At 35.8% G+C, this 12,398-nt stretch overlaps 1 protein-coding gene across 1 annotated transcript; it reads left to right on the top strand.

Moving 5' to 3' along the window:
- The first annotated feature begins 646 nt into the window (after positions 1-646).
- On the top strand, positions 647-4,812 carry LOC106302973. Its single transcript, XM_013739361.1, has 4 exons — positions 647-759; positions 894-1,791; positions 1,840-4,465; positions 4,550-4,812. Exons 1-4 carry the CDS (start codon positions 647-649, stop codon positions 4,810-4,812), a joined length of 3,900 nt encoding a protein of 1,299 aa, XP_013594815.1.
- The last annotated feature ends 7,586 nt before the right edge of the window (positions 4,813-12,398 follow it).

The following is a 12,398-nucleotide window of genomic DNA, read 5'->3' as shown; positions in this document are numbered from 1 at the left end:
TTAGATTGATTTAGTGTATACAATAGTTACATAAATAGATCTAGCAAGGAGAATAAGACAATGAGAATGAATAAACAAATGGAGATGAATAAACTAATGAAGACCAGATATGAGGAAGTCACTTTCGGATACTGACAACTCTCTTCTCTCTTCCTTCCTTAGCATATCATGTGATTTTGGCTTGTTTCCACACTCCAACAGCTCTATCCAGTTGCCTTCACTTGTTTAAATTCGTCTAAGACTTCAGACAAGATATTTAAATCAGTCTCTCACCTTTCTTTGCTTCAGTTTTCCTGTCCATGATTTTCTATCCATGATTTTCTGTCCATGATTTTCTGTCCATGATCTTCTGTCCATGATCAATCAGGTTCTTCATGTCTTTACTCTTTCTCTTTATTATCTTCATGTCAACATATACGTGTAGGTTGGTTCTAATGGCCTGATGGTGATACCAATGATGATGACAAACTTGGGCTGAGTTGGGCTAAACTTAAGTTCAGAACTGTTTGAAATCCATAACATTGAAGGAGTTCTGCATTTTCAAATATAAGACTAGGCATGTCTTAACTGACAATACTGGAGAATTATTTAATGAAGAATAGTAAAATTCTTTGCATAATTTGGTCGGGGATATTGGGAATCTGTAATGAAGGGTAGTAAAACCCTTTGCATAATCTTGGATCTTACCTTTCTGTCAGAGTTCCCTCAGCTTCATGTCTGCCTCATATATGACATTTTAGATAGAATTACTAATGAAGGGTAGTAAAACCCTTTGCATAATCATGAATGTAGCTGGACCGAGTAGAGGTAGTGTGGATTTTCAAGATCCACCAACTCAAATTCCTTAGCCATTTTGAGTTGGAACTGTCAAGGTTTGGGAAGTGACTTGACAGTTCCAAGAATCCGGGAGCTGAGAAATGTTCAAGCACCGGATATTATGTACATTCGAAACTTAAAACCCCGGAATACCAACATCACTTCCTAGTCCCACCTGTGGGACTCAGTGGAGGACTAGCACTCGTGTGGAAAAATGATGTGAATCTCACGGTGCTAAGCTCCTCACCAAACTTCATTGACACAAGGATTGTCTTCAAAAACAACCCCTTCTTCATCACATTTATCTACGGAACCCCCCAACAAGAGAGGAGAGCAGCGTTTTGGGAAGAGATCTCCTTGATGGGCCAGGGAAGAGATTCATCATGGGCGCTAACAGGGGATTTTAATGACATCTTGGACAACTCAGAGAAAACAGGAGGCCCATTGAGATGTGAAGGAACTTTCATCCCCTTCAGGAGCTTTGTCTCACTGAATGGACTTTGGGATGTAAAGCACACCGGTAACCAGCTATCGTGGAGGGGCAAGAGACACACCCACGACATTAAGGAAAGGCTAGATAGAACTTTAGCAAACGTAGCTTGGGCGGATCTTTTTCCTTCTAGTTGCTGTAATTACCTCCATTATGAGGGTTCTGATCACCGGCCGCTAGTAACTTACCTGGATACTCGGTTGAAGAAAAAGAGAAGACCCTTCAGATATGACAGAAGACTCAATGAGGATGATGAGGCAAGGAAGATCATTGAAGCAGCCTGGTCGAGAGGAACTGTGGAAAGAGTGGAAACAAAAATTACAAGATGCAGACAAGAGATTATCAACTGGTCAAAGGAGCAAAAGGAGATCAAGGCGAAGGAGGTGATTCAGAAACAAAGGGAGCTGGAAGAAGAATTAACTGTCTCAGCACCGAATACTGAGAAGATCAGAGAACTTTCAGAGGCGTTGGCCAAAGCGTATAAGGCTGAAGAACTCTTTTGGAGACAAAGAAGTCGTATTTTATGGCTGTAGGGAGGAGATAGAAACAGTGCTTTCTTCCATGATGTAACTAAAGGAAGGAAGGTGAGAAACAATATAACAGTCTTAGAGAATGCAGAAGGAGCTCCAGTCTATGAAGAGGAAGAGATTGGAAAGGTCTTCGTGGACTTCTACCATCTCCTCTTCTCGTCCAATGGTAACGTGGAGTACCATACAGTGGAGGAAACTATCCAAGCGGGGATTTCAGAGGAGATGAATGACGAGCTATGCAGATTACCAGATGAAGAAGAAGTAAAGGCGGTGATCTTTGATATTCACCCAGATAAAGCGCCGGGGTCAGATGGTTTCTCGGCAAGCTTCTATCAAACTTTCTGGGGTCTGTTGAGTTCAGATATTTACCGAGATATTCGGACTTTCTTCACATCAGGTTCTTTGAACCCCCAAATCAATGAGACACATGTATGTCTGATTCCGAAGTCTACAGCGCCCAAGTCAGCTGCAGAGTACCGCCTGATTGCCCTGTGTTACGTGCGGTATAAGATAATAGCAAAGCTCCTCACTAAACAGCTGCAGAAAATTCACCCGAGTTTGATCTCGCAACATCAGACAGCTTTCGTCCCTGGAAGAGCAATCTCGGACAACGTTCTAATTACTCACGAAACACTTCATTACCTGAAGATCTCGGAAGCAAAGAAGAGATGCTCCATGGTCATAAAAACCGACATGAGCAAAGCGTACGATCGCATCGAATGGGGGTTCTTGGAGAAAGTTCTGAGGAAATTAGGTTTTCGGGAGGGCTGGATAAACTGGGTAATGGAGTGTGTCAAAACCGTCTCCTACACCTTTCTGATCAATGGAGCTACATACGGAAGGGTCTTTCCCTCTAGAGGCCTTCGCCAAGGAGATCCCCTCTCCCCGTATCTCTTCATCCTGTGTACGGAGGTGCTCTCGGGTCTATGCAAGAACGCTCAAGTCAATGGCAGCCTTTTAGGACTCCAAGTCTCTCAGCAAAGCCCTCATATCAACCACCTTTTGTTCGCAAATGATACGATGATTTTCTGTAAAACGAATGAGAAGAATTGTCGAGCGCTGACATCCATTCTCAGACGATACGAGAGGAGCTCAGGCCAGTGCATTAACCTGACAAAATCCACGATCACGTTCTCTTCAAAAACCCCGGAGAGCATCAAGGAGAGAGTGAAGACAGCGCTTGGAATTGATCAAGAGGGAGGTATGGGTAAATATCTTGGGCTGCCGGAGACGTTTGGAAGAGGCAAAAGGGATGTCTTCACAGGAATGGTAGATAAGATCAGACAAAGAGCTCAGTCGTGGCCAACTAGATTCCTATCGGGAGCAGGAAAGCATGTGATGCTCCAATCAGTCTTGACGTCCCTTCCCACCTACTCGATGTCGAGCTTCAAGATTCTGATCTCCCTTTGTAAGAGAATCCAGTCTATTCTCACGCGCTTCTGGTGGGATAGTGCACCGGAGAAAAGAAAGATTGCTTGGATGGCTTGGAGTACTATGGCTCAACCAAAGCACTTGGGAGGGCTGGGCTTTAAGAACATTGAGGACTACAATGATTCACTACTGGCAAAGTTGGGTTGGAGAATCCTCAATAATCCAATCTCGCTGTTAGCCCTTGTTTTAAAAGGTAAATACTTCTCTGACTGCACCTTCATAGAGAGTAAAGATAAAACTGGCTCCTCCCATGGTTGGACAAGTATACAAGCCGGAAAATCGGTACTGGAGAAGGGCCTTGGCTTCTTGGTGGGGAATGGAGAGAACATTCGGGTTTGGTCGGATAAGTGGCCCTCTCCCCTGTGCCCTATAACTCCAATAGGCCCGCCCACCTACGAGAATCAAAACCTTATGGTGGCTGATCTGCTTGATCCACAGACCAATGAGTGGGATCTTCACAAGCTTCAGCTCCACTTACCTCATTATGAGGAGATAATCAGACTCATAATCCCAAGTGTGCAAAAACCAAATGATAAACAAGTCTGGCTGCCTGACCCCTCAGGAGTTTATACCTCTAAATCAGGATACAAGAAATTATTTGAGGAAAAAGTCTTGGACCATCCTGATCCTCTCGACTGGATGCAATTGATTTGGAAACTTCATGTCTCACCGAAGCTACAACACTTCCTGTGGAGAGCGCTAAAAAATGCCCTGCCGGTGGGTGCTCAACTAGCTATACGTGGAATCCAAGCAGAACTCAACTGCAAAAGATGTGGAGAACTAGAATCGATTTCACACCTGTTCTTATCCTGTCCTTTTGCAGTTGAGTTCTGGAAAAAAGTCCCCATTCAAGCTTCGAGACTAGGAGAGACAGAACTGGAGAATCTAAGAGACTGGCTAACAGCCTTTGTAAAATCACCCTCGCTCCCACTAGTAGGGCTAGTCTCTTCCCCTCTTATTCCGTGGCTGCTTTGGAACCTTTGGACTGCAAGAAACAAACTAGTATTTGAAGGGAAGATTTATCATGAGGAAGATATTATCTCAAAGTCAATTGCAGAGGCTAAAGCGTGGGAGGAAGCAAATGTCAAGAGGGCTAAACATCAGAAGAAGCGAACACCAGTAAGTAAAAATCCTCTAAACACTCCTTCTTGCTGGTGTGATGGGGCTTGGCAGGAAAGCACTAAAGCGGGAGGAATGGGTTGGATAATCAAAAACACTAAAGGAGAAGTCATCTGTTGAGGGTCCTCTAACAGATACTTCGTGATTTCTGCACTGATGGCAGAAGCTTTGGCTATGCGTGAAGCACTTAGGAAGGCTAGAGATTCGAAGCTCAAAAGTCTCCAAATACTTTCGGACTCCCAAGTCCTTGTTTTGGCCCTGTGCGAAGGGCGGGATATGAATGAGATCGCGGGTGTCCTCCAAGACATTAGAAACCTTGCCACTCTCTTCTGTCCAATCTCATTTACTTTTGTACCTCGACTAGAAAATTTGCAGGCTGATGCTTTAGCAAGCTCAGGTCTTGACCGTCTTCTTGTTGTAACTTGAACATCTTTATCTTTATAATGCAAGTAGTAGTTTGACAAAAAAAAAGATAGAATTACTGCTTAAATTATTTCTTTAACTCGTCCTAAGTACATTTCACCACTATAGTATGGTTGTATATTGGAGATGGGATCAGTGGCGGGGCCATCCAAAATGTTTTCCAGGGTCAGTTTTAGAGTCAACATATGTTACAAGGATCAATAGTCCTTTTTTATTTTCTCTGTAAAAGCACCAGTAAAGAAAAGTTCTCCTTAATTTCATACGGGTCATATGAACCACCTCCCAATGAACTACATTCACTACTGGATTGGATGTGGCTATTTTAATATTTGCCAACTCGTTTATAAGAATATTGTCAAAGTATTGCTCTATCTGTCACATGGAAAGTTTTCTATTTCCATTGATCTGTCGAACAATGATGGTCGCGATTGAAAGGGCCAATAATTACAAGATTATAAGTAATTCTACACGTAAACGGCTTCGATACTCCAAAAAATGTATGTTTATTAAGTATTTATGCAGTTTTTTTTAAATAATGGCGGCCAAAAAAGAATTTGGCTTCTGTACCAACATATATCAGGCCCGGCTCTGGTCATGGGAAATATACATTTCTTAATCCAAGGGTTGTTGGTCTCAGCGGCGAACCTACGTTAAGTGGGGAGGAGGTAGCACCTCAGGAGTTTATACCTCTAAATCAGGATACAAGAAATTATTTGAGGAAAAAGTCTTGGACCATCCTGATCCTCTCGACTGGATGCAATTGATTTGGAAACTTCATGTCTCACCGAAGCTACAGCACTTCCTGTGGAGAGCGCTAAAAAATGCCCTGCCGGTTGGTGCTCAACTAGCTATACGTGGAACTCATATATTGCTTTTTAGCAATTTGTTAATTTGAATTGCATATATGCCATTTTTAAAATAAAAAATATTACAGTTGGCTTTTGATTTCTTGGAATGTGAAACAAGTATGTATGATTATATCTCTATATTATTATGGTAACTTAAACAATAATAAAAATTGTGGTCTGAGGTATAATAATGATAATACAAATAAATGAATAAAATAAATAATTGGAGAAATAAAATAGCACTACATATGTAGTTGCATGCAGCAAGGAAGTAACATGCAGTGCCATGCAAGTAAACATAATATAAAGGGACCAAATACCACATGGGTTCTTACAATTGAACTTTGCTTCTTTCACTCACAGTTATCACTATTCGTTTCATCTTTCATCATTTTAAATAATTCTGAATCTTCAATTTTTATATCAATAAGTTACGTGTCTATTGAACTAAATCAAACATACAGCTAACTATATGTGATTTTCTCAGTAAATAGCTAGAGACACATAATCCTATTCTGAAAACTGATGATAATGTATACACTTTATTAGACAAAAAAAATGTATACGATTTTTATACAGAAAACTAGATAGATTCTATGAATTTCAACTGTAAAAGGGAAATAAAACCAACTGGATTGTATGAATTTATAAAACATTTTTATTGGTTTTTGGGTTTTGAAATTTTAAAAGATTGAAATATCTCGAAGAAGGTTAGGAATGTATCTATTTGTAAATGTTCCTACTCATAAAATATGTGATCGACCTTGTTGCTCTCTACCCCCATGAACAAAACATTTACAAATAGAATGTTGCTACAATGTTTGTTTGATTTTCAAAGGAAAAGGTTGTACATTTATTTTATAATTAGTCTTTCAAAAAGAAAAATGGGTATATATGTTACTTTAGCCATGATAACTATATTGTACTAAATAAGCTATAATAATTATGATGAAGGCACTCAGGAAGGCTAGAGATTCGAAGCTCAAAAGTCTCCAAATACTTTCGGACTCCCAAGTCCTTGTTTTGGCCCTGTGCGAAGGGCGGGATATGAATGAGATCGCGGGTGTCCTCCAAGACATTAGAAACCTTGCCACTCTCTTCTGTCCAATCTCATTTACTTTTGTACCTCGACTAGAAAATTTGCAGGCTGATGCTTTAGCAAGCTCAGGTCTTGACCGTCTTCTTGTTGTAACTTGAACATCTTTATCTTTATAATGCAAGTAGTAGTTTGACAAAAAAAAAGATAGAATTACTGCTTAAATTATTTCTTTAACTCGTCCTAAGTACATTTCACCACTATAGTATGGTTGTATATTGGAGATGGGATCAGTGGCGGGGCCATCCAAAATGTTTTCCAGGGTCAGTTTTAGAGTCAACATATGTTACAAGGATCAATAGTCCTTTTTTATTTTCTCTGTAAAAGCACCAGTAAAGAAAAGTTCTCCTTAATTTCATACGGGTCATATGAACCACCTCCCAATGAACTACATTCACTACTGGATTGGATGTGGCTATTTTAATATTTGCCAACTCGTTTATAAGAATATTGTCAAAGTATTGCTCTATCTGTCACATGGAAAGTTTTCTATTTCCATTGATCTGTCGAACAATGATGGTCGCGATTGAAAGGGCCAATAATTACAAGATTATAAGTAATTCTACACGTAAACGGCTTCGATACTCCAAAAAATGTATGTTTATTAAGTATTTATGCAGTTTTTTTTAAATAATGGCGGCCAAAAAAGAATTTGGCTTCTGTACCAACATATATCAGGCCCGGCTCTGGTCATGGGAAATATACATTTCTTAATCCAAGGGTTGTTGGTCTCAGCGGCGAACCTACGTTAAGTGGGGAGGAGGTAGCTGCCCCCACAAAAATCTAAAAGTAAATATATTTCCATTAGAAACTACAAGTTTTCCATAGCATAGTTGGTTCCAGTCATTTGTTTGCCCCCTCAAGATCACTGTTCAAATCCCCTCCTGACCTGGTTTTTCCCTTTTATTTATTTATTTATTTATGCTCCCACAATTTTTTTTCTCTAGATTTGCCACTGGCTTGGTCTCTCTGTTGGCAACCGCCATTTTGAAAAGCATAAGGTCTCTTCTTGCCTTATTTAACGAAGAATAGTAAAATTCTTTGCATAATCTTGGATCTTACCTTTCACACTATTTCTCTGCTTTGGTGAATCACGCTTTAATTCCACCAAATCTGCTCTTGACATATGTAATTTTTTTGAAAATCTTGTTCTTGGGTTTGGTATTAGACAAACCCAAAATAATATTCAAGCGGTGTACCAAACTTGGTATCTCTCTTCTTCTTATCTTAAATTTGAGGGGATATATTAACAGAACCAAGCCGGTTCCATCTGCTACAACTTCAGGTCTTAATGGACCGAATGATCAAAGCGTTAAGCCCACATCAAAGTCCATTCCTCAGCTCAGCTTACTCTCTTCAGCTCATGACAAAGAGATGTTCAACGTTCAACGTAAAAGCAGAGAACCATGTACGACTGCAGCGACTAGTATGCCAGCTCAATGTATCACAACAAATAGATTCCACTGTCTTGGCTCATGTGTTGAGGTGTGCTAGAGGATAAGAACAAGATCTACTATTATGTGTATGACGTAGTATGATGAATGCAAGTTGAAAAGTTAAGAAAACATAAGAAACGCTTCCTTCTTCAAAGTTTCTCTGAGATTAATATTTGGTAGTTGAGTGTTCAACTCGCTCGAATATTTCACCACTTTTATATTGGTTATACTCATCGTCCATACTTCATCATATACCTTATTCTTGTGTTTCCTATTCCTATTAGGAATAATCACATCAAGGACAACATGCCTGCCAAGATCTTTGGTCTCAATATCATCCCTAATAACATTATACTCATTGGTCATGGCTCAGCCCCTCCAAACAAAAACTCAATGTGATAGCACGTGTCACGGGTTTGATAGTTAGCGTTTATTTGCTTCAACAAATGGGTAGCAGCGTTGCCAACAAGAAAATTTGACCTTTTATGTTAAAAAAAACTACGAAAAGATGAAAAGTATTTCTAATGCTCTTCTGTTGAAAAGGTGATTATTTACAAATAAGAGATAACATACCTATTTATACAAAATACCTTCATGATTAGATGATGAGTATGGATCTAACTTAAGGGTCGATACTGAAATTTAGCCTTGATTACAAGATATTCATAAATAAAAGCTGATTTATAAGAATTGATATTACTATTAAGACAGATCCTCCTATATATATAACCAGGTGGTACATGCGTCTTGTGCGGAGTGAATAGATTAAAATAAATTATAATTTTCAATTCGTAGGTATTAAAAAGTAAAAAGGCATATTGACTCAAGATATACAAACTGCACAGTATGAAACTTACTATTAAATTTGTATGATATACAAATCAATGCAAAACAAAATTTTTTGACTTTCTGAATTACCGGGCTATCCGGGTTTAAGGTGAAAATAATTAAAATAATCGTAATAGTCTGCTTAATATATTGTTATGTTATATTTTTGCACAATTTTAAACTGTTTCAATAACATCTGCAATAACAACATTAACGAATATCATATTAGTATGTTAATCTCTTAAATTATAAAATATAGCAAAGGACTACTTACCAACCAAAAAATCAGAATTGAGTGTTCCATCTAAAATCGAACGATACGGAACAGGCTGGAGCCCAGAGACATGATCCGCGAGATCTTCACATATTCAGACACGGGTTGTAGGAAGAAAGCCAATCTTATAAGCATGGTTGATTGTCTGGTATGAACCGCAAGAGGGTGTCAAGGAGAATTAAACAGAATCTTAGAACATCCTTGTCTGAATAAAGGATCAAACTGTGAAACCAGTTCCGTTTTAATCGATGCATATATTTTATCTTTCTGCAAAAGAAAAAAAAAGCATCAGATACAAAATACATAATATGAAAGCTTTAAACAATTTCAATACTAAGGACAGCTTACTTTTGCATCCACGAAAACCATTTCTATGGTCTCTCCACCAGCAGTCGAGTACTACTTCCAAAGTCTTATGATTCAATCATCTTAATTTTCCACTTAGACTTTTTTGGCTTCAAATCAGAGATGAAATTCATGCCACTCATTTACGTGCTACTTTTGAAATGTTTAGGTTGTGATGCCATTGTAGGAATAGCTTAGTAAGATATATATAGTCATACGGATGATAGGGGTGAGGTAAGATTTAAGTGAATGAATATTATAGCGCCACAAATTATTCCTAAAAATCCCTAATTGATCGTCTAATTATTTATATATGTGGAGAGTATACAGCTTCAGATATTTGACCATAAACATTTCAAATCTTTGGTAACTCTCATATATCGCTTTAAATCATGCTCATAAAAACAAATATCATTGCAAAACAATCTGCGATAATCACATTTAAGATTTCTTAATATCAAAACAATATGCAAATATAGTTATCTAAATTATGGAAATAAATAATTCGACATCCCATAATCAAAATAACACTAAACTACAGAAAATATAAGTATTCCAATAGGAGAATATAGCTTAATCAAGACATAAATGACGTTATTTTCGATAAATTCACAATTTTACAAATTTCATCTCTATTTATTTGTCTATTAACATATGAAGATTTCATAATTATAAAGTATTGGTGCTTAAGCTAAGTATTGAATTTACTATGTCCTTATTTGTTTTGAATTTTCTGTCCCATCAGTCAAGGTTTTCATTTACAATAAATTCTTACACTGTAAAATTGTAAACAATAATTTAGAAATGAGCATATATATATTCAAAAACGATATACGTTTGTAGGAAATTTATTCATATAAAAACTACAAAATTATAAGGTCCTATTGGACCCATAAGACTAAATACTATGCATGATGAAAATAATATATGGTGTTACGATTTTCTGTGCATGCTAATCTTCTTTATATCATTCCAAATTTATTGGACCCATACTATATTCCAGTCAATTAAAAAATCACACACATGACACATAAATATATCGTTTGGAAATATAGCAAAAACAAAAATATTATGCTAACTTATAATAAAGAATCACTTATATACAACAATACAGCATACACATCGAAAAATATTCTGGCCAAATTCACTTTAAGCACTTATTCCATTTCTTGAACATAATTCCTTTCTGGTTAAACATATATTTTGGATTAGGTAATGACAAAAATTGAAAGTACAATTCTAATATGCCATATATGAAACCATCAATACACTGGTTAGTTCTGGTTTACAGGAGAAGGAAAAAAATAAAAAAGAAGCATAAAATGAAACATATATTATACTAGGATCGGTCCGCCCTACAGGCGGAATATATTTTACTTGTGATCTTGGTTATTATTTTTTTGTATGATTTTGTGGTTTGTGTTTTATGTTTGCATTTGCAAAGCTATGTATACTAATGATTTTTTGTCTTTTAAAAATTTTTGGGTGAGAGATTATATATGATAAGATATATTTTGATTGTCTACAATAGTTGTTTCTGTTGTCCAAAAAATTAACTTCAGGATAAAATATATTAGTTTAATTTTATTTACTTAATTAAATTATTTGATATAATATGTGTGTTGAATTTGATGATAGTATATAAATGTCTTTTATCTGCAATTCAATGAAAACATCAGAGTAGTGAAAAAAAATGAAAGATGAATTCATTTTTTAAAATATGATTTTATTTATGTTTATATAAAAGTTATATATATATATATATATAATAGTTATGTTATTATTATTTTTTATCGAATTAAGTTATATTTTACATATGTACAATTCAAGACCAATAAAATTTATTAATTATTGCGTTTATTCATTTGCCGAGTATTAATTTATAGACTTTCTATTATATATTATTTATTTTTTAATTATTTTGTGTCAACATAATGAATCTCCACATTATCGGTTAAATATTTTTATTTCCAAACATTATCGACTAAAGCAAGAACTTCACTGATTATACAATTTGTTAAGAAAATACATTTTAAACTGAAGCGAACATATAATGGAGTACGAACTCAAACCAAATTGTTTCCTGTTAAGAGCATTTCCAAAAGCAATTTCAAAATTTTAAATATGAGTTTTAGACTCTAAAAGCAAATTCAAAACCTTAAATGTTGAATTTTTGTATATTGAAACTCAATATTTGAGATTCTAATGTACATAAATTCATATTTGAAGTTTCTTATTTTCGTTGACAAAAAAAAAAGTTTCTTATTTTCAAGTCCTTGAAATTATTTGTTTTTCAAATAACATTGTTATCTTTTATTGTTATCACTTTAGTCCTTATAATTTTATTGTCTTATACAATTTTTGAACTTTTAGTTTTTATAATGATCTTATCAACTTTCATATAATATCTGATAAATTGGAGTAAAATATTTTGATTAATTATAAATATTTTGCTTGAAATATCATTAATTCATATTTTAATACATATTTATATGTAGACATACATAAAGATTCTATAAAAAATTTATTGATCTGTATATATATTATATTTATTAAAGCATCTAATTGAACTGAAATTATTCACTTGAAGAGAATGTAAATAACTTTCATCCCAGATGTATATATATATATATATATATATATATATATATATATATCTCAAAAAGAAATTAATAATTTGAATACTTAAACATTTTAAATTTTGATGATCAATAAAATTGACATGGTAATATTTAAAATCTTGAAGCCAAATTTTATTTTGC

Source organism: Brassica oleracea, chromosome C7 (assembly GCF_000695525.1).
Source record: "Brassica oleracea var. oleracea cultivar TO1000 chromosome C7, BOL, whole genome shotgun sequence".
In the NCBI taxonomy this organism is placed as follows: Eukaryota; Viridiplantae; Streptophyta; class Magnoliopsida; order Brassicales; family Brassicaceae; genus Brassica; species Brassica oleracea.
This window is presented reverse-complemented; position numbering and strand designations above follow the sequence as displayed.

Coding starts and splice junctions, on each gene's coding strand:
- LOC106302973 (XM_013739361.1), top strand. CDS start 647: ATGAAGGGTAGTAAAACCCTTTGCATAATCTTGGATCTTACCTTTCTG. Junction 760..893: donor GATAGAATTACTAATGAAGG/GTAGTAAAACCC, acceptor GTGACTTGACAG/TTCCAAGAATCCGGGAGCTG. Junction 1,792..1,839: donor CGTTGGCCAAAGCGTATAAG/GCTGAAGAACTC, acceptor TTATGGCTGTAG/GGAGGAGATAGAAACAGTGC.